At 49.1% G+C, this 21,251-nt stretch overlaps 3 protein-coding genes across 3 annotated transcripts; 1 reads left to right on the top strand and 2 right to left on the bottom strand.

The window, feature by feature from the left end:
* Positions 1 to 2,743: 2,743 nt before the first annotated feature.
* Positions 2,744 to 4,451, top strand: KCNA10 (potassium voltage-gated channel subfamily A member 10). The gene has a single exon (XM_074925403.1). The coding sequence runs from the start codon at positions 2,796 to 2,798 to the stop codon at positions 4,344 to 4,346; it is 1,551 nt and encodes a 516-aa protein (XP_074781504.1). The 5' UTR covers positions 2,744 to 2,795; the 3' UTR covers positions 4,347 to 4,451.
* Positions 4,452 to 9,522: 5,071 nt separating this feature from the next.
* On the bottom strand, positions 9,523 to 13,237 carry LOC141969589 (embryonic pepsinogen-like). The gene is made up of 9 exons (XM_074925523.1): positions 13,182 to 13,237; positions 12,683 to 12,845; positions 12,255 to 12,372; positions 11,662 to 11,780; positions 11,355 to 11,554; positions 10,825 to 10,938; positions 10,203 to 10,347; positions 9,857 to 9,955; positions 9,523 to 9,660 (listed from the first exon to the last, which is right to left on the bottom strand). Exons 1-9 carry the CDS (start codon positions 13,235 to 13,237, stop codon positions 9,523 to 9,525), a joined length of 1,152 nt encoding a protein of 383 aa, XP_074781624.1.
* A 3,771-nt stretch (positions 13,238 to 17,008) lies between these two features.
* On the bottom strand, positions 17,009 to 20,224 carry PROK1 (prokineticin 1). Its single transcript, XM_074925330.1, has 3 exons — positions 20,153 to 20,224; positions 18,016 to 18,141; positions 17,009 to 17,132 (listed from the first exon to the last, which is right to left on the bottom strand). The coding sequence occupies exons 1-3, from the start codon at positions 20,222 to 20,224 to the stop codon at positions 17,013 to 17,015; spliced, it is 318 nt and encodes a 105-aa protein (XP_074781431.1). The 3' UTR covers positions 17,009 to 17,012.
* Positions 20,225 to 21,251: the final 1,027 nt, after the last annotated feature.

Here is a 21,251-nt window from a genome sequence, read left to right as displayed (position 1 = left end):
GTGGTGGGGTGGTTCAGCTCACCCATCCAGCTGAACACAACACTCCCACTCTCCTGATTCAAACTGATTTTCTTCTTCTTTTTCTTTTTCTTTTTCTTTTTCTTTTTCTTTTTCTTTTTCTTTTTCTTTTTCTTTTTCTTTTTCTTTTTCTTTTTCTTTTTCTTTTTCTTTTTCTTTTTCTTTTTCTTTTTCTTTTTCTTTTTCTTTTTCTTTTTCTTTTTCTTTTTCTCTTTTTCTTTTTCTTTTTCTTTTTTCTTTTTTCTTTTTTCTTTTTTCTTTTTTCTTTTTTCTTTTTTCTTTTTCTTTTTTTCTTTTTCTTTTTCTTTTTCTTTTCTTTTTTTTCCTGATTTAAAAATCATCTTTGGCAGTTATATTAAGAAAAAAAATAAGAATACACAAGAGGGGAAAGATATGTGCTGCTTTTCCTTTTTTTTTTTTAGTGCTTGTTTTTCCTCCAAAAGATTGAAAACAGCTTTGTTTCGGCTCAGCTTATCGCAGCAGCCCTTTGCCTCCCTCCTGATGCTACATTGGCACTGACACGTGGATTATCTGCAGCTCTCAGTTGCTGTCTCCCCACAGAGGTTGTGTTGCACTTTCTGCACCCCACCCCCCCATTTCTCCGGTGCTACATCCCACCCTGCCCGCAACAGCTTTTCAACAAAGCCACCGAAACGTCCATCCTGAGCTGAGTCCGGCCCCACGGAGAGCCGCTGTGCCTCGGACATGCCTGACAGGACACGTGTCCATCGCTGGGGCTGAGGACTTGCCTTTAGAGTCACTGAGGCTTCTCAGCTTTGCAGCAGGTTGTTTTGGGTGCAAAATCGTGCTGCTGTTGCTTCCTCCAGGCATCACTTCTGCCCCATTGCCCTGAATTTTCCTCTCTAAATGTCCCCAAGTGGGAAAATTGGCATGAAACCAGCCAGAAGCTGCTTTATAGAGATGGATGCCTAAGAACAACCATGCTCCATGGCTTTTTTTTTTTTTTTTTTTAGGAAAGGAACATGATCTTTAAGTAGCTTATGATAAATTCTGAGATTTGTCCCCAAATCCCGAATCTCATGACTCTACTGAGGAAAGAGTAAGGTTGAGCCCTTGTCTGGGATATGGCTGCTGGCTCCTCTAGAAGTTTCACTTTCGGGGTTGTTATGCTGAGAGCAAAGACGGAGAATTCGTAGCAAGTTGTGATGTTACGTCTACCTCTGCAAAAAATTTGGCTTTCTATAATAGCTTGTCCTACCCAACTTCACCAGCAGTGCATCAGCACGGATGGATGAGTCCGCTTCTGGGGAAAGGGGACAGAAAAACTTCAGAGCCGCAAATGACTTCAGTTAAATAGAGACTCTGAGGTGCAGCTTGGTCCCCATGGACACGATGGTCCCTTCCCAGCACCTGGTTGCAGGAAGCAAAGCCTGTGGTGGAGAGTGTCCTTATCGCAGGACCAGCCCCAGTGCCGCTGCTGCTCTGTGCAGATGTGGCCTAAATTGCGTTGCTATTCTTGGCAGTCGAGGGCATTTGGGTTTTTTTCGCTCCCTCTCTCTGAACTTTGCTGGGTAAGAAAGCCAGCGTGCCCTTGGTGATTAGCGGTCACGTGGAGCAGCTCTGTGTGTCCCTCTGTGGTTTCTTATGTCTGGAAAACATATTTGTGGGGGAACGAGCTGAAGGGAAAATAAATCAGGGGATTGAATTTACTTGGAAAGTGCATTTTTGGGCAAATCTACCTAGAAACATTTCCCATTAACCTCTAATTTCTGTTTGTGCTTCACCCTGAGGCAGGGCAGGTTATTTCCCCGCTCCATAACTTGGCCTGGTCCCTGGACTCCTCTTTGACTTTGCCTCCAAGTTCAGTGCAACAGCAGCAGTGTGTGGGGGAGATGTGCACCCAGGAGTATTTTGGGGACATTGTATCCGTTGCCAAGTGTCTGCCAAAGCCGGTCTAGGAAAAAAAATCTATCCAAAAGATACTCTCCAAGTGACCTGAGTGCTTAGTCCTCATCTTCTTCCTGTGGCTGGGAATATCAGGTCTACCATGAAGGAGGCCTAGGAGAGCTCTGGAGGACATCACCTCGCCCGCTGCCCACCCCAATGTCTAGATCAAGACAAGGGGTACCCCTCTTCGTGCAGAGCAAAGGGGCCTCCAAATCTGGTGGACATGTCCTTCTCCTCCTGACCTGCTCTCCTCATGGACTGCACTCCCCAAATCCCAGTGTGGCCCCTAATTTGGGAATTGTTTTCTGGTTGACCCAGCTGCAATGTGCCCAGGACCTCCTGGGGTTTGATCCAATGCCTCTCCCAGCTGGAGGAAGTGCTGCTGCTAAACAGGACACCCATGTTTAATACCTCCAAACCTTGCTCCAAACTCTGAACCTGCACTTGAAAATGTCTGAAATGACCCCTTGTTCTGCAGGGATGGGATTGATGGGGAAAGGCTGGGTGGGACACCTGGGTTCACCCCCATTCTCTGCTACTGCCTGACCTTTTATCCTTGGGTGCTATAAACGTGTTGGGAAGTTTAATGATGATAATGAAGCCATGCCAAAGGGCTTGCAGGATCTGGAGATGAACAACTTGCTGGAAGTATGAGGCTTTTGCCAGTCAATTAAATGAATCTTTCCATTTAAAAAATACAAGGTTTTCTGATCTCAGGTTTGTTCTACTCTTTTCAATCGAGCCAAACAATACATATGCACAATTCAGCTCTGTCTCCCTGTCCGTTCACTTGCAGATCCTCATAGCGTGGGAAAGATACAAGCTGCCGGCATCCGACCGGGGATTTATGCTGCTAATCTGATTAGTGTATGATGGACGTGTCCAGTTGGAAGGAGATGGAGGTGGCACTAGTCAGTTTTGACAACGCTGATCAGATCGTGGAGGATCCCTGTTATTCAAATGACCTCAGCCCGGCTGGCCAGTCACGGAAAGGCCACCCTAGCTGCGCCAACCTCCTCTCCAACTTGAGAATCCTCATCAACAGTGAAAATGCCAACAATGAGACCATTTTCTCCAGGTTCTCCGCCGAGTTCAGTGAGCACCTGGTGGGGGAGAGGGTGGGCATGGATGAGGGGGACCAGCGAGTCATCATCAACATCGCTGGACTGAGGTTTGAGACTCGGCTCAAGACCCTCAACCAATTCCCTGAGACCTTGCTTGGAGACCCAGAAAAGAGGATGCGGTACTTTGACTCCATGAGGAATGAATATTTCTTTGATAGGAACAGGCCCAGTTTTGATGGGATCCTGTACTATTACCAGTCTGGTGGGAAAATACGGCGCCCAGCCAACGTCCCCATCGATGTCTTTGCTGATGAAATCACTTTCTACGAGCTGGGTGATGAAGCCATGGACCAGTTCAGGGAGGATGAAGGGTTCATCAAGGACCCTGAGACCCTCTTACCAACCAATGACTTTCACAGGCAATTCTGGCTGCTTTTTGAGTACCCCGAAAGCTCCAGTGCAGCCAGGGGTGTAGCTTTGGTCTCTGTCCTAGTCATTGTCATCTCCATCATCATCTTCTGCATGGAGACCTTGCCAGAGTTCAGGGAGGAAAGGGAGTTTAAGTCCACCCAGGAGCTTTCTAAGAATCTGACAGACACCTTGTTGGCCCACAGTACCTTCACAGACCCTTTCTTCGTCATAGAGACTGCCTGCATCATCTGGTTCTCCTTCGAGCTATTTGTCCGGTTCATCGTGTGCCCCAGCAAGACTGAGTTCTTCAGGAACATCATGAACATTATCGACATTGTGTCCATCATCCCCTACTTTGTGACACTCACCACTGAGCTAATCCAGCAGAGCGAACTCAACGGGCAGCAGAACATGTCCTTGGCCATCCTGCGGATCATCCGGCTGGTCAGGGTCTTCCGCATCTTCAAGCTCTCCCGTCACTCCAAGGGGCTGCAGATCCTGGGGCAGACCCTCAAGGCCAGCATGCGGGAGCTGGGCTTGCTCATCTTCTTCCTCTTCATCGGCGTCATCCTCTTCTCCAGTGCTGTCTACTTTGCAGAAGTGGATGAGCCACAGTCCCATTTCTCCAGCATCCCCGATGGCTTCTGGTGGGCTGTGGTCACGATGACGACCGTTGGCTACGGAGACATGTGTCCCACCACTTTGGGTGGGAAGATCGTGGGGACTCTGTGCGCCATTGCAGGGGTATTGACCATTGCTCTGCCCGTCCCCGTCATCGTCTCAAACTTCAACTATTTCTACCACAGGGAGACCGAGAATGAAGAGAAGCAAAGTCTGCCTGGGGAGGTGGAACGACTCCTCACCAACGTGGTGACAGGAAATGGCAGCATGGAGTCGCTCAATAAGACCAATGGGGGTTACCCTCGAGAGAAGACCAAAAAATGATGGTCAAGGCCATGATGGGACTGGGCACTGTCAGGTGGGATTGGCTGGATAAGGTATAAAACATCTGCACGCTGTGATTTATTTTTTTTTTAAACCAAATGTGCTGCTGCTTTTTTTTTTTTTTTTTTTTCCCAAGACATTTTTCAATCTCTGATTTCCTGTGGCTATTCAAATAAATACCATCTTTCTTATCTCTCTTCCTGGCCCATCAGTCTGTTTTTTATTATTTAATGCTCATCTGCTTCTTTCTCCATGGCGTCAGAGTGGAATTCCCCACATACAAAGATTTTCCCCATTTACTGGAAGGGAAAAAAGGGCAAAATGATGTGAAATGCCTTGCTCAGTGGTACCCAGCTGTCCAGGGATGAAGATGAGTCTAGCTCCCTGCTTTTCTTAATCCATTTATACAGTTCCACCCACCACTCAGGATCTGGAGCCTGACCAATTCCTGGATCTGGGACTGCTCTGGCTGAAAAAGAAGCTGGCAAAAATTTAAAGTTATATTTCTACCAGGATGAGCTCCCTGGTCGACCTGCCTAAATAACTTGGTTGGCACAGCAGGGTGGGCAGTGATGGTTGGGACCAAGCTACCCAGTGAGGGAATTAGGAGAGGGTTGGTGACCAGTTACGGTGGTACGGCCTCCAAAAAAGATCCAGGGCACCACAGCTCAACACCTGCTGGGGTTTGTGATGAAAAACTGTGCTCTGAGAGAGGGAAGGGGATTTCTCCAGCAATAAATGCTCGACTTAGGGGTTATCCTGGTGTATGAATGTCCTTGGGGATGAGCCACCATGACCTTGTAGCTTTTATTGTCCCTCATGTTGCTGCAAATGGGGCACAGACTAACAAGGGCTGATGTTTCCCAACAGCTTGGCTTTGCATTGTAAAAAAGCACTTCTGGTTTTCTAAACCATGCAAATTTCCATTGGCACTTTTGATGGGAGAAGCCAGTAACTGATCATTTTGCCGTTGTCTCTAATGCTAGCAGGTTTTCTTCCCACAAAAACATTTTGTTCCAACTTCAGTGTTTCACTTGGCTTTTTTTGATGTTTCTGCCTACATTAAAATCACAGTTTCTTATGCAGTGTCTACACATCCGCTTTATATCCCACATCTGTTATACTTGATGTCTCATCTCCTAAAGGTTCGACACGATCATTACGCAACGTGTCAGCATCTCTGGTTTGCAATTTCATTCAGAAGGAGCCATGAAAGATGGATTTTTTTTTTTTTTTTTCTAAATTCCTGATCTGATGGAAAATGTGAGTTTGGGCTTGCCTGGATTTTCCCTGTGGCAGAAATCCTGCAACTCTGGTCTGGGGGAATTTTTATTTTGCTTTAGGGGTCTTTTTATGGACTGTCTTTTTGCAGTGAGATCCTTCACACCCTATGCAGATGGATCTGGGACGTGACCAGCACAGTTCCCTCAGGACAGGTTTTTTCCTCTGAGACAAATCCCCCTTTTTGCCTGCTCTCCCTGGTTTTGTCCCATCCCTCCACCATCCTCTTCCTCATCCCATCCTTTGAAACCCCCCAGACTGTCATCCCAGACAGGAGGAGGAGCTGTGAGAGGTATTTCATCTTCCAACCATGTTCAAGTTCTCATCATCCGTGGGAATGAATGAAACAGCTGGAGAGCAGCACCCTGAGACATCCCCATGTCCCCATCCTCCTCTCCATTCATCCCTCAATTCTCTCTAGGAGCTATTTTTATTTCATAGCAGGTTCTTTCTCTTTTTCCTTCTGAAAACTTAAACTTTTTACATTCTTTTATTTTTTAGCATGCTCCTCCTCAAACTTCACTCTCAACCTGTCAAAGTTGAAGCACTTTTGGTGCTTATTCCTTGAGAAGTCACCATGAGAAAACCTGGTGAAAAGGTTTGGGTTGGGAAATGTTCAACCTTCTTGCTATGATCACATTGTCACTGCTCCTGCTCCCTTAGCAAACACGGACCAAAGTGGTGCTGGGATGGATGGAAAGAAGGATGAACAACCTGATTCTTATTAACTTGTAAACTTTATTCTCAATTAAAAGAATAGATGCTTCAAAGTCTGGCATGCAAAAAATATTGTTTATTTGGACTCAACCTTTTGTTCTTGGTTTTGTGCTGCTCCACGGGATCAGTTGGGAATCATGTGGGGGGCGTTGAGACATGCCACATTATTGGTCTCCGGATCTGTGAGATGAGGACAAACTCTGCAGGGATTTCCCCAGCACTTTGGCTTACACCATCTGTTGCAGGAGGCCAGGTCCGAGGGAAATCCCTGATTTATGCTATGAGGAAGGGGTCAGAGGCATTAAACTTCTCCAGACACTTTAGCCCACTTTATTCTAAAGTGAAGAGGAGGAAAACCAGGCTATGAGTACCCAGTGTCAACACTCAGCTGGTGCTTGATGAACACCTGCCCAAAAACCCATTTTCCCCCACAATTTGCAGCTTAGTACCTTCCCAAATACAGGCCCAAAGCTCACAGCTCAATGAAACCCATAAAAAGGCTCTTATTAACTCTGCTGTTATTGAGTCAAGCCCTAATGAGCCAATCTGTCATGCCCTCTAGCACACAGGCTGCATTCCCACTTGAAATTTTGTACTGCCACAAAAAAAGCTAAAAAGGGGACAAGGAACCTCTTTGCTTTATCAGAAGGATGTTCTGGCTGCTTTGTATCCCTAGAGGAAGTTGGAACTTGTGGCTACATGTGAAATATTTAGCAGCTAGAATCATCTCCTTCCTCCTTTGAGCTGAGATTTCCAAGCAAGCCCTGGAGCGCGGCGGGCGGAGGAAGCAAGCAGCCGATTCAATGTGAATGATAGAGCAAGCTTCAACTTTATTGACAGAAATCACACCTTATATAAGCACTCTACAATAATCATGCATACTACTCACAAATCTATTGGATACATGTAAAAAGCTACATTATAATATCCCAGCCCCCTGTGGCATCTCAGACATGTCACAACATCTTCCCTCTTCTGGCCTGCCTCCTTTCCCAAGGTTGTTTTTACCATCAAGGCCATTGTGTACCTCAGTTTCTCTCTTTGTTAACATAACAGTCTGTTGTTTGGCATAACTGTACCCTGGGTTTATTCCTTTGTTTACCTCAGATGGCTGCAATCAGCTTCTGCAGAGACCCATGGCCTTGCTCTCTGCAAGCCGTTCTCCAACACTGGAGCATCCTTTTGCCACCACGCAGATATTTCTGCACTTCCCCGATGCACAGGGGTACAGTTTTGGCACCGCAGCCACGAGATGGCACTCCAGGATAGATATTTCCCTCGATGTAGAGAGTCCTGATGTGTTTTCCCCCTCTCTAATTCATGTTTGGAAGCTTTTAGCTCGTTTATTTCTTTATTGCATGTGTGAACGCAGATGTGGGAAGGGATGCTTTGGCCACGGGGGATGCTCTCATGGAGGAAGCCCATTGCAGGGTGGTGTTTGCCAGGGACTCTCGGCACTGGTGCAGAGTAGCTGTGCCAGAAGGGTTTAGGAGCTGCCTCCTGGCACAGGATTTGGGCTGTTGGTCCTGCCTGGGACAAGAACACAACTTCCCTCTGCCATCCCACTCATGGAGAGCTCAGCTACAGCCCCTGGGTGCTCCTGCTGGGTCTTGTCCATCCTGGCAGGGGCTGGTCCATGGGTTGCTGCTCCACTCAGCTGTGGTTCCCACTGCATTGGCCTCATTTCTTGTTGCTCATAACAATGAGAAAATTTCTGTGATGGAGCCAAGTTAAAGTCCCATCTGCCCAAAATCCGGGCTTGAGTCATGCTTGGGCTGGGGCTGACTGACCCAGGGCTGTGTGAACTCAGTGGGCTGGAGGGACACAAATCACATTTCCACCATCCCACATCATATAGGCCTTTCTAGCTGGCTCAAAGAGAGAGCAACTTTTTCACAGTGAGAGGAGAGAAAAATTAATTCCCAACCCCAGTCACCTGGATCTCCCCCTTCGCATCCCTGTTCCCATCGGGTAAGCAATCTCGGGGCCCCATCAGTGATGGAGCCTCATTTCTCAATGAATAATGCAAATAACCCCTTATCCCTCAGTACAGCAGACATGAAGAAGCAGCAGGGACTCTTGGATCTCTCTCCCAGCCGCCTGCTGAGCACTTTCACTGCAGCTGCTCAGGAGAAAAGAGGCAGCCTCCATATTTAATAGGACTTTATACGGATGAAGGTAATTTCCTTTTCAAAAATGGGAACTTCTACTTTAAAGGAATGCAACACGATTAAAGAAGGAACTGTCCTGACCATTGTGAGGAAAAATGATCACAAAATAGATTAGATTTTTTTAGGGGGGGTGAGTGGGGAGGTGTGGGGGTGTTGCACAGTAGTAAAGACCATAACTGAGCACTACCTGGTGTTTCCAGGCTCTTGGTGACCACCTCATAGCACAGACTGATCATTATTGGGAAAGGGATGTTTAATTGAGATTCTTTATGGGGAAACAACTAAGTGTAACCGTATTGTTCTAAACTGTGGAAGCTGAAATAAGACATCATCACCTCTACACATGTGCGGCTGTGGAGGCACTTCTGTAAAAGCCTCACGATGGGAGAGCACGCACTGGGTGAGAGACATCTCCTGCCCTGTTCTCTTGGGTGCTCCAAGGGAAATCTCCACCAAGCCACAACCTCCTGGGGCAGCCACGGCCCTGAGATGTCTTTGGGCTATCAGACTCTATGTAGGAGACACAGGGACAAACCTTGAGCCTGGGGATGGGGAACTACTTTGTCAGCCACTGGTGGGACATGGCTGTGGGTCTGCGGGATCTGCTCTGAGACAGGCTGTGTCTGGGAGGGTGAGATCATCCTCCCTGGATGGAAATTTGGGGTTTCCAAATTCATTCACTTGATGCAGCCCCAATAAAAGAGCCAGTCTTCACTTCCTAGACGCCCACCCCTCAGTCCCTGCAGGCTATGACCACACCTCCCAAAGGCCACGGTCAAGACTATGGGGACCAAATGCTCCTTAGACACCACAAAGCAGCAAGTGTATGACAGCTCCTTCCTAATTCCTGTCATGTTATCACACATAAATATGCAGCCACTGACTCTGAACCATCAACGCTTTATTTGTGTGTGAGAGATTCCTTGGGGATCTCTTGATACACCAAAAAACATGGTTGTGGTCTGGTTGTGTGATGAAACCACAGCACTGCTGCCATCGTGATGGATCTAAATAGCCTTGGCCAGTCCAACGCGGTTGTTGGCCCGGTCGAAGATGCTATAGTACACTCTGATGAAGACATCTCCCAAGATCCAGAGGTTCCCAGAGGTGTTCTGGAAGCTGCTGATGCAAGGTCCTTTGCTGTTCTGCATTTGACCAAGAAAAGGCAAATGAGGGAAATGTGGGTTAGTATCTTCACTCGCATTGCTCTGGGGGCCCATGGTCATCCATCCCCCATCTCCCATGGGAATGGAAGAAGCCAAAGTGACCAGAGCCACTGAAGAAAGTAGAAGGACCTTGAGCGAGGCTCCTGAAACCAGGACCACCTGGCAGCCCCCTTACCTGCTCAGTGTAAGCCGAGGCAGACACAGGATACTGAATCCCATCGATGACAAAGATGACATCAGGCATGGCAGAAATGGAGCTGCAGTTCACATTATACTGCAGAGAGCAGCGGAAAGAGGCTTTTAGGTGGGAAACAACATGTTTACAGGGCGAGGAATGAAGGGATTTGATTTCACCAGTATAATCTAGAGACTAGGAGTGTCTCGCGGTGATCTGTGTGGAGGTATCAGAGGAGCAGGGCTGGTTTGCCATGAGCAGAGATGTGGTTTCCCTGTGTGGCAGCAGGCTTGGCGCTGGGCTCAGCAGTACCAGGGCAAGCAGAGCAAGCCATGGGTGCTCTTACCTCTCCGTACGCGTCCTGCCTGGCCCCAACTGTGCTCTGGATGTTACTAATGTCAGAGGGTGGCCCAGCCACGAGGGAAGTGCCGGTGTCAACTACCGCTTGGCAGCCCCCACGGCATGCGATCTCCTGGTTGTTCACAATGATGCTGGGGGGACAGACAAAGAAGGGGGGCATTAAATAACCAGCTGGATTTTAGTGATGTTTTTGAACTTCTTTTATAAGAGTTAAAGCTGTGTTGCCCTTGAACCTTTTGCTTTGCAATGCCAGCTGGTATCACCAGCTCCTATTGCACACATGGGCACTGAAGTACTGAACACAGCCCAGCTGTCGGGACCAACCAAGTCAACAAAGTTGTTTTTAGACCATAATTTTGCTCTACTCGTCACCAGAGACGTCCCCAGGAGCACAGGCTTTGTGCAGAGAAGAACTGGGCTGTGTCCCAGGCACAAAGCATCCCCATTTTAGGTGACAGTTACCAAAGTACTGTGGATATTGGTCCCTTAACCTTCTGCATCCCACAGCCATGGGGTGTTACATGCCAGTGGAAAACCTCCAATGTTGATGGGTCCAATGTCTCTTTAGAAACAATGGTTAGAAATGAACAGCAGAGCTGTTCTGTTACCTGTCCATGGAGATCTGCCAGTAACCTTGGTAAGAGACAGAGACCCAGCTGATGGAGCCGGTGAAATAAGACTCATCGATGCCCCCAAAGATGACCACACTCCCTGTTGTCTCACTGGATGATGCAAAAAAGAAAAATAGTGGAGGGTTTGCCATGTGGCTTCAGTGCAGTGGGGCTGCATGTCCCATGGGGTGAGATGCCGCTTGTGATGCCACGGTCACATCTGTCTCCTCCTTGTTAGAGAGCAGCAGTGAGGCAGTGGTACAGCAGCAGTGTGTGCCAGCGCCTTGGCACCCAGAAAAGGGGGAAAAGGGAGCATGTGGCTGGAAACTAGAGAGGTTTCCCTGCAAGTCATAAGCTCCCCAGTGAGTCTGGTGGCCACCTGCTATGAGCCCCCCGGTCTTTGCATCTCGGGACAACAGCTGGATGGCAGCAGTGACAGCAGAGGAGCTGGAGCCACCAGCAAATGCAACGATCTGCATGAGCTTCGTCTGCTGCCTTCCCCAGCCCTTGAGACCCACATGGCTTACCGGGACAGATAGACTGAGAAGAGGTTCTCCTCCAGCAAGCTCTCATTCACCAAATTATCAAACACTGGTGTGATCCCATCAGCAGCCAGATTTGGGTAGCCCAAGCCCAGGATCCCATCAAATTTGACATGGACAAAAAACTGGCCGGGCTCGGTGGTGCTCAAGCCAAATTGCTGGTTGATGTCCACCAGAGATGCAAGCTAGGAACAAGGAGGGTGATGTAAGATATGGATCACTGCAATATCGATGTCAATCAGGTGGAGAAGGCACAAGGGACCCCCACTGGAAATGCCACCGTGACACTCACAGTGACGGTGTCGGAGCCCACGGTGCCCTCCATGGCGCCGGTGCCATACTGGATAGACAAGTTCTGCCCCGTTCTTTTGTAGGTGGAGGATTGCGATGGGTTAAACATCTGATGGTTTTCTAGAAGGTAAGTGGGAAAATCAGAAACGAAGACTTTCAGCAAGGCTAAGCTGTAAGGGAAGCGTGGGAGGAGGAACCCTGCTGAATTGCTGTTTAGACCTGCCATTTATTATCCTGCGTTATTTAGCTGTGAGCATTTGCTGTCCCTGCCCCTCCTCCAGCGACCAGGGATCTGCAGGAAATCCCATCATTCCCTTTGGACAGATGGGGAAACTGAGGCACTGAGCACTAAGCACATGACCCTGTGGAGTACAGCATGGAGTAGTTCCTACACTCCAAATACTCATCTCGCCAGTGCATTTCCCAGGTGCTACGGACCCGGCACCATGGGGTCTGCTCATTGCACTGCCTAGTGCCCCCTGGTCCCCTGGCAATGTCACCCCAACCTTTGGACTCAATTGTGCAGTTATAAGCCCAAGATATGCTGCTGGACCCAGCTGTGCCAAACGGGGAGCCCTGCCTGCCCCTACTTACGGCAAGCCGGGCTGGTGCAGGAGACGGAGGGAACCCAGAGGTTGGAGGAGCCGGTGTCGAAGACCACGGTGAAGTCCTGTGGTGGGGTGCCAATGGAGATGGCCCCATAGTACTCCATCTGTGGCGAAGCAGGACCAAGAGTTGCTTTTAAGGCATGAAAACAAACCTGGAACTTCCCCAGGCTTGCAACCTTCATGGTCCCCTTCTTCATGGAGACACCTTGCTCCTAGCAGAGCTGCTGGGGGCACATTTCAGTGTCCTGGCTCTGTCCAGAGCCACCAGCAGGGGCAAGAAGGGGCAAAGGATGTGAGCTGAAGGCTTTGGGGTAAAAGGATTTGGGTTTGGCCCATGCACAGCACAGACATGGGGATGGGCATCCCACAAACTCCCCCAGGGCTGTGCCGCTGGGGATCAAAGCCAATACTCACGTCAAGGGTGTTCAGCAGGGGCTCGGTGGCCACTTTGGTCCCGTTGGGAAAAGCATGTGGGAATTTGGTGCCAATGTCATAGTGGTGATGCTGGAAGAAGTGGTGCAGCAAAGCCTTCTCCCTGAGGACCTGTCTCAGCTTCTTCCCCCTTTCCAAGCGCAGCCTGGCACAAGCACCAAAGAAAAAATAAGTTAGATGGGATTCTGCTGCCTGCAGCTTCTGCAAGCAGCATTTGACACCTTCAATATTTGTGCTGATACAACAGCAGAAGCCCAGTGGACTCCCCCAAAACACTGAGTCAGGGATTTCTGCAAAACCTCAAAGCACCTCCAGAAACCAGATCCCTGCCAGGCACCCCCCCACGCCTCCTCTGCACCCCTGCAGCAGCTTTCCCAGACCTCAGCTCCCCTTCTCAAACCCATTAAAAGGCTCTGAGCTCTCATTTTCCCCCTTCAGTCTGACTCGGGTGGCCTGTGAGAGCAATGCTACAGCGACTTACTTGGTGATGCCCTGGGAGAGGGCAGAGGCAGCGCAGAGGAGCACGAGGAACCGCATTGTGCCGGGGCTACCAGGGCAAACACCCGGGGGTTTATATAGCCCCTGCGCACCCCACCTGCGGTACCAAGCGCCACCGGGACTGCTGCTGCCCCATCCCCTCCAGTGGGCACCCAGCCAAGGCAGGTGACACCCAGGCACTGAAGGACACGGCAAACATCAGCTAAATTCAAGGTGTCACCCGACAAGGTGGGGGGACACTCACACCGTGCTGACCATGGTACCCTAACACAGGCCCTGTGCTCCCCCTGTATCCCCCCTCCAAACCCTCCATCCTTCAGCACCCCAAATCCTTCACCACAACCAGGCACTGCCTGCGTGGGGGCATCATTTTGACTTTTCATTTTGGCATCCAAAGCCATTGTGCGCAGCAGGGGGACACCCCCTCCCCCCCTCCATGTATGGGTGTCTCTCCCAGCTGGGATGGGGAAGGGGGCCCCACGGGGTGCTGATATGTGCGTACACCCCGGGGAGGTGTGTGCCTGGGGTGTACGCACGTTTTGACACTCTGGTGCCCGCTGTTATCAGCAAAAACCAATTAGTACAGTGGGGTGCAAACAGGCTGCGGAAAGGTGACCCTGCAGCACGCTGACCCCTCTCAGTGTGGTTTGCCCAGCGATACGGGGACCATTAAAACCAGATTAAAACTCCTAATGAGTGCCCGCAGCGATAGTGGCTCCAGGCATCAGGTCGACTTTTGCAGGATGCAAAGAGGAGAGAGGGAAGGAGGCGGCTGTCGGAGGTGATGCTGAGCGATGCGGGATGAGGATCCTGGTTTTATTGGAGCATCATGGCCCAAGCCCCTACACCCCCTCCAGAGGCCTGAAACTTGGTGGCAGCTGCTGGTGTCTCTGCAGGACAATGGGTTTCTCTGATGACAGTGTGGAAAAGCCAACAAACCCTTTTTTTTTATTATTATTTTTTTCTTTATGGTTTGAATTTCCTAGCAGGGTTTCCACTATGTAGAAAGGATGCTGTGGGCAGAGCGACCCCATCCCTGTGCTGCTGGGACGGTCCCCTCCGCTGTGGGGGGGAAGGTGGGTTTCTGTGATGGGGCTGGGTCTTGTCATGGAGTAAAACACGAATTAATAATGATTTTTTTCAGTAGAGGGAAGGGAACCAGCTGAAATTGTCTGGTTAATTTGTACAGGAGTGGGAAGGGGCGGGGACGGGGCTATGGAGGCCAAAAAGGCAACAAGGCACAATCCCAATTTGGCCCCAGACATGAGTTTAAAGCTATTGGGATGAAGTGCAGAAACCTGGTGGGACCAAAAACCTCTGTCCAAACAAAAAAAATAATATAAATAAATAAAAATAATAAACCAAATACATTAATATATATATTAATATAAATATAAAGATAGCTAATATATACAACAAAGAATAGTAATGATGTTATTGTTATAATCTTAGTATAGTATATATGATATATAAGATGTGTGTTTAATAAAAATAATAAAAATAAATGACATTTATCTATTTAAATATTTTATATATATTTATATATAATAAAAATATCTAAAGCTCACAAAGTCCAGTAACCCTGCTAGTAGATAAGCAGCTTCTCCAAGGCTGCTGTCCCTGCTCAAGATGGGCGTCGCTGCAAGTTTCTGTAGAGAGAAATGTAGGGTGGGAGCAATAATTTGTACTTGGTGTAGAAGTGGGGATGGGCTTGATGTGTATTTTAGCGGGGGAATTGCACGATGCTGTTTGGTAACCACACAGGCAGTTGTTTCAGGTGTTGACTGGTCAGACCCGGGAGCATCACCGGGATGTGGTGCCGGGTCTGGGACCCCCCGGCCGTGGCCTGGCCGGGTCCCAGCCTGTGCTGGCTGGTGCAGCCGGACATGGTTCACCTTGGAGCCAGAACATCAAACAGCGAGCGGGGAAACGCAGGTGCAGGAGGACGAGAGGGGCACTTGGCACCGCGCCGTGGGGAGCAGCAGCTCCCGGGAAGCAAACAGCCCCCCGTGCCCCTGGTGATGAGGGTGTATTGACTTTTCCCCCTGTCCCTGTGGGAGGACGTGAGCTTTTGCTTTGTTGATTGTGCTTTTCCCCTGCATGGAGGTTTCTACCTCTAGGGAAGAAAAAAAAAAAAAAAATTTGCTGGGTTTTGCTCCCCTAAATACACTTTGAAAGCAGCTTCAAGTTGTTTTTTGCTAAACTGCTGGTAAAACCATGCAGGGACACATCCCCAGTGAGAGCTTTCACCCAGCATCAAACACCAAACCTCAATTTCTTTACTCTCCAACATAAAACAGCATCTGCCACAGCCATATATTTAGCATCCTTTGGGGTCTTTAGAAACAGGAACAGTGGCTGCTATAGCACCAAAACCCCAAAAGCCCCACCAAACCCCATGAAAACCCACCAAAACCCACCAAAGAGGGAGGGCCCAGAGCACAGGAGAGTGTCACAGCTCCCAGCACTCAACCCCAAGGGCTTTCCAGGAGCAGGTCAAAAAAAAGCTTTGTGTTTAAGAACTGCTTCTGCTTGAAAGGAAACCAATTGTTGTGGGGGTTTTGTTGGTTTGTTTTGGGGTGGTTTTGTTTGTTTGTTTGTTTGTTTGTTTGTTTGTTTTTCTTCTATAAATGCTGATTATTCTTTTTTATTTCTTTATTTCTTTTTATTTATTATTGCTGGGGGTTGCTGTAGGAAGAAGAAGGGAAGCTTGAGTGACACACGATTTTTCCACAATATGTTTTTAAGAGGGGAACTGAAAGCACGTGTCTGAAAGAACTTTTGGCACATTTAATTAACTTTAATATCCCATTCTCCTCTCAGATTCAACTGACATAAATAGAGGCTCCCAAACCTCATACGGTGCCTGAACCTCAGGCAGATGCTGAGGCTGGAAAACATTTTTCTGCATCCCAAAGACCCACATCTGACACGACACGGCTCCAGCCAGCCCTGCTTCAGCCTCTGCTGAACACATTGCATTGCTTGAACTTTGGGGAAGATACTTGATACCAATTTCTTTTAATTGCTGACTAGATTAGACCATTCATCACCAGCTTGAAGAGCTGCTTCCAGGAAAAAATAGGCTGATAAGACACAACTGGGCAATATCACGATGGGAATTAATCATTACAGAAATGGTTTATCCAATAGGAATTGCAGGGAAACTGCTAAAACTCCCCACAAAGGAAGTTTCTGCCCCTCTGATTCTTGTCTTTCCTAGTGAGGAGTGTAAAAAGAATTAAAGTCAGGTCTCCACCACCACCTTCGTCACTGGGATCAGCCCTGCAGACACTTCAGCAGATGAAATGATGCTGCTCAGCTTCACATCCCAAATTTTATGAAGTGCCAGGATAAACAAAAACCAGGAGGAAGCTCTTGTCTGCTGGGTGCTTGGCATCTACTTTCACTCATTCCCACATTGCATCACCCTTGATTCTTACTGTATAAAATAGAGGAGGGAGGCGAAAGCTAGCTGACAGCATCCATTACATGCAGACGACATCTTGTGAAAGGGATTTTTGAGGCCACAGGCATTTGCCACACACTGTCCTTCGATCCACTCCTCTGCAGAGGATGCTGGAGTTGGGTCCTGCTCCAGGTTGTGGCAGAGCTTTGCTAAGCCACGTGTCGGAGCAGCTTGGCCTGACCATGCCTCAGTTTCCCTATATAACATACAGAGCTTATAACAACACTGTCTACCTTGGAAAAGCACTTTTAAGGTTGCCTGGTGCTATGCGGGCACCCAGCAGCCGTGGGAGAGGGTAAGAAACGGGTGCTGGGGGCTCACGGATGGTGAGCCAGAAGCACAAGCCTAAAAATCAATATTCTTGAAGTTGATGGAGCAGCGGTAGCGGCCGTCGAGGAACCTGGAGCATATGAGGTTGGGCAAACATGGGCAGGTGTGGTGCTGGCGCTTCCCGAAGAAGGGGACCTGAGGAGAGACACGGGAGAGATGCAGGAGAGATGAGGCCATCAGGGCTCTGCTGCAACCAAAAAATTATCAGATGGGATCAAGGCCCTGAGAAAATCTCTGGCTCTTCTCAGAGGTTTATGCCTGAAATTAATTTTTGATCCCTCTGAAGCCCTTCACTCCTTCCTTGTGAGAGCAGAAGGCACAACATCATTAAATCTTGCTCCCAACGTGCAAAATCAATATGGGAGCATGGAGTGGGATGCTCCCCCCGAGGCTGGGGTGCTGCTGTTAAATCCTCGCGGAGGAGGAATTGCAGCAGCGTTGCACTTTGGGCTAATCCCAGTGCGCTGGAGGTTCTTATCGGCCAGAAATCACGGCGCTGGGTGGCTCTGCGGCATTAACTCGGCTTCTCCTCGCTTGGCAGAGCACTTATGGCTCAATTTAGAGCAGCATGGTGTGTGCTTTTCTTTTAAATGAGAGGGCCAGGCACCTCGGTCCCAGCCCCGAGTTGACATCTGCAGCAGCCATGGGGCATCCCAAGGATTTAGGGTGGCGCAGACAGGCAGGGGGTTGCTCAAAATACTTTAGAGGCTGAAACCAGCTGCAGCACAACTGCTCAGGGATCGCCACGATGCTGCCCGGAGCCTCATCCCAAATCACAGAATTATGGTTGGAAGGGACCTCAAGGATCATCTAGTCCAACCTTTTTTGGGACAAGCATGGTCTAGACAAGATGGGCCAGCACCCTGTCTGATACTGGTGACACCCCAGCCCCCCAACACCAACCCCCTTCTCCACCCCAAGGCTTTAATGGAGCTTTTCTCCCATGTGAGAAGCTCGATGCCCTTTGCCTGGTCCTTGTCCCCCCCTCCCAGCCCCACCGGGATCCCCACACCAGTACCTTGTGACTGAAGGGGTGGCACTCGTCCCCCTCCTGCCCCAGGGGGGTGCACATCCGCAGCCCCCGCAGCCAGAGGCTGATGGCACAGCAGGTCCCGCTGCCACACTGCGGGTCCCGCTCGCAGGCCTGGGGAGAGGGACAATGGTGGGTTAGTGTGACCGGCCAGGAAAACGTCAGAACCCCTCTCCTGGGGTGGGGGGGCAGGGGAGAAATCAGCCCGCACCAAGCTGCTGGGTGTAATCCCTTAACGGGGATTGAAGGGAGAGGGTTTGGTTTTTTTCCTAGCTCTCCCGGTTTGGGTTAAAATGGGGAGGTTTTGGGGCAGGGTATGGGTTGGATTAGAGGTGCTGAGGTTTGCAGAGGGAAATCCCTTGTGCATGCAGTGATGGGAGGGACAGAGAAAAAGTTTTCAGCTGCCCAACTTAAAAGCAGCATCAGTGCTAAGTCAGAGCAGCAGCACTGGGGGATAAACTCACTGTCTGGCTCCTCTGGCCTGCACACACGTCGCCCGTCTGAGCCTGTAAAACTTGCAAATAATGCAAATGCCCAGTGCTTTTTTTGTTGTTGTCAGTAGGGAGCAGAGTAATGCCAGCAACTCAGCCTCTCCCACCCAAGGCAGATGTAAAATGGAAAACGGTCACCTCTCCCCCCCCAGGATGGAGAAACTGCTGCGCCAGCTCAGCACCACCCCTGGGAGCCCACGAGGATGTTGAGAAGAGGTGGAGGGGGGCATCTCGAGGAGCAAGCAGGTCCCATTTTGCCCCCAGGCTGTGTTGCCATCACTAAGGCAGCTCACTGCACCCCCAACCCCTTCCCTGACCCGTTTTCCTGAGGTCGGGTTGGGTCTCACCCAACTCCCCCAGGGTCACCCCCTCCTTGGGGAACGTCTCTCCCAAGAGTTCTCATCCACGAGCCTGTTGCTCATACAGATGAAGAGATGTGGAAATTGCAACTGGGGAAAAAAATACAAGGGCAATGGATAGAGCATAATTCTGGGGTGCAGCTCTCTCACAGGGGGGCAATAAGGGGATTTTGCAGAGTCTTCCCTTTCCTGAAGGAAACCTGATCCTCTTTGAGCACCCAAAGCACCTGTAATACCCAAATACTGTTAAAAATCAGATCTCAGCAATGATGGACCCTCACCTGCAAACTCTGGGGGGCCCGATGTGGGGTGCAGGCAATCAGGGAGCTGCACATCCAACCTCTTTTCTCTGCTTATTCAAAATGAGTCATTTAAGCCCTGGGAACAATTTCAAAAGCTGCTGGGTCTATTTGGCCCTGGATGGAGGTGACTCCCCCTGACCTGGCTTTGCAGCTCTGGATGTATGTAGGGGCTGGGGAGATTCAGCCAAAAAAATCACAGGCTTGAAAGAAATAGGTCTGACTCTAAGGGGTGTCTGGGAAAAGAGGAGCCAAGAGCCAGTTGAAGACATCCACAAAATTCCTATCGGTTGGGAAAAGCAAGGAAGCAAAGAATCAGACGGGATGCAAACCTGTCTTCTTGGTTTTAATCAGAAGAAATTTTGCTGCCAGGGGACTAAGGAGAAGGTTCAGCCAACCCTGGCTTTGCTGAAACCAGCATCTGGACTCCTGAAGCACCACAAAATCCTGGATTCTGTCCCCAAACTCAATGTCCTCTTGCTTTTAGCATCACCCTTGGTGCAGCTCCTGCTCAGCAGCACCGTGCTCTCGGACATGCCGAGCCCCAAAAGCATCATGCCTCTCCCTTGCATCCTGACATTTCCCCCCTCTTTTAATAATTTCTCTCAGTTTGAGAGGGAGAAAGACAATCTGGGGTGTTCAAGCCCTTGTGCCAGTTGGAAACATGCTCTGGAGGATGCTCATAAAGATATATTATCTTTTCTCTGCTGGAAAACTTCCTAAAATCTCGGTGTGCCAGGTCTGACACGGTGCTGAGAAGAGCAGCAGAAAGAGCAGCTCACTGGCATGACTTTACACTCACGTGGGCTGGGGTTGGCTGCGGGAACAGCATCGGAAAAACAAATAGTAATTTTGGGGAAAAAAAACCTAAAACCAAAGCAAACAGCAAAAGGCACCTCTTCCTGCCCTATTTCCCAAAATAATAAATAATAAAAAAAAAAAAATCTCCCAGGTTGGGGATGGGACTGGCACTTACCCCGGTGATGACGGCGCAGGGGCAGGAGGTGATGAGCAGGAGCAAGCAGAGGGTTTGCAGGAGCTGGCCCATGGTGCCGGGGCAGGAGCCGTCTCCCCAAGGTCTGCAGCAGCCCCGCGCCTCCCACCCTATATAACCCCTTCCAGCTCCGCCACCATGGGCTTTTTTTTTTCCCCCTGATGATCTCAGAATAAGAAGATGAGACCTGAATCTCTAATGGTATAAAAGAAATATTAATAAACTACCGAGGAAGGGAGAAAAAGCCTCACCTCTCCCACCCGCACACACGACCCAGGGTTATTTTTCAGCTAAGTCAACACAGCTAGATTTTCTAAGTACACCTCTATATCCATATTTATACCTGACGGATGTACTTAAGAACTGAATTAAGAATTTTGGATTATTTAGCTAAAAGAAAACACAAGAATAAAGTTAGCCTGCTTCTTCTTGTCTCATAAGAGCACAATGCTTAATAATGTGGCTCTGTGATAAATATCTTGGAGAAATAGACTTGGCTGCATTTATTTGTGAGAATAAAAGAAGGTGGAGAGGGAATAATATCTTTTTCAGTAATGAGGGTGTGTTTGAATCTGAATATAATGTGTAATTATGTTGATTTATGGTTTGAAGTATATCCCCATACCTTAAATTGCATTTGGCGCATCTCCTGGGAGCACAAGGGAATAAGACCAGGGATTGCTAAAGTGGCTAAAAAGGCAGCAAAAGCTGGAATTATCAGCTGCTTTTTTAATTTGTATATCCTGGGAGGATGGAAGGGACAACATCCCAATGTGCTCAGGGATGCACCAGCCCCCAGAGTCACATCCATCAGGTGACAGAGGAGCAAGAAATCTCTGTAGCCTCTGCAGTGAGATGTCCCCACGGAACTGGGGCCATTCATCTGCCACCGCCTCATCCCAGGCAGCCCCTTTGGGAATCCAGCAATAACAAAAATAAAAATAATTCAAAATTTAAACACCCTTCCATGGTCAACATGTGGTCCTGGGCTCCCATGGTCCAACCTGGATTCAGCCAGGACTCCCTGGACCGAGGTCCAGTACCCACAGCTGTGCTGGCTGGGGCTTTGCAAAACAAGGGC

Source organism: Athene noctua, chromosome 23 (genome assembly GCF_965140245.1).
Source record: "Athene noctua chromosome 23, bAthNoc1.hap1.1, whole genome shotgun sequence".
NCBI lineage: Eukaryota > Metazoa > Chordata > Aves > Strigiformes > Strigidae > Athene > Athene noctua.
The sequence above is the reverse complement of the archived record's forward strand: the minus strand, read 5'-3'. Positions and strand labels throughout refer to the sequence as shown.

What these genes read in the sequence shown, in the direction of transcription:
- KCNA10 (XM_074925403.1), top strand. Translation starts at nt 2,796, where the DNA reads ATGATGGACGTGTCCAGTTGGAAGGAGATGGAGGTGGCACTAGTCAGT.
- PROK1 (XM_074925330.1), bottom strand. Translation starts at nt 20,224, where the DNA reads ATGGGCCAGCTCCTGCAAACCCTCTGCTTGCTCCTGCTCATCACCTCC. An exon ending in CCTGCGCCGTCATCACCGGG is followed by an intron (nt 18,142 to 20,152) that starts GTAAGTGCCAGT and finishes CCCTCTCCCCAG; the next exon opens with GCCTGCGAGCGGGACCCGCA. An exon ending in GCCACCCCTTCAGTCACAAG is followed by an intron (nt 17,133 to 18,015) that starts GTACTGGTGTGG and finishes GTCTCTCCTCAG; the next exon opens with GTCCCCTTCTTCGGGAAGCG.
- LOC141969589 (XM_074925523.1), bottom strand. Translation starts at nt 13,237, where the DNA reads ATGCGGTTCCTCGTGCTCCTCTGCGCTGCCTCTGCCCTCTCCCAGGGC. An exon ending in CTCTCCCAGGGCATCACCAA is followed by an intron (nt 12,846 to 13,181) that starts GTAAGTCGCTGT and finishes TGCTTGTGCCAG; the next exon opens with GCTGCGCTTGGAAAGGGGGA. An exon ending in TTCTCAGTCTATCTGTCCCG is followed by an intron (nt 10,939 to 11,354) that starts GTAAGCCATGTG and finishes TGCATCATCCAG; the next exon opens with TGAGACAACAGGGAGTGTGG.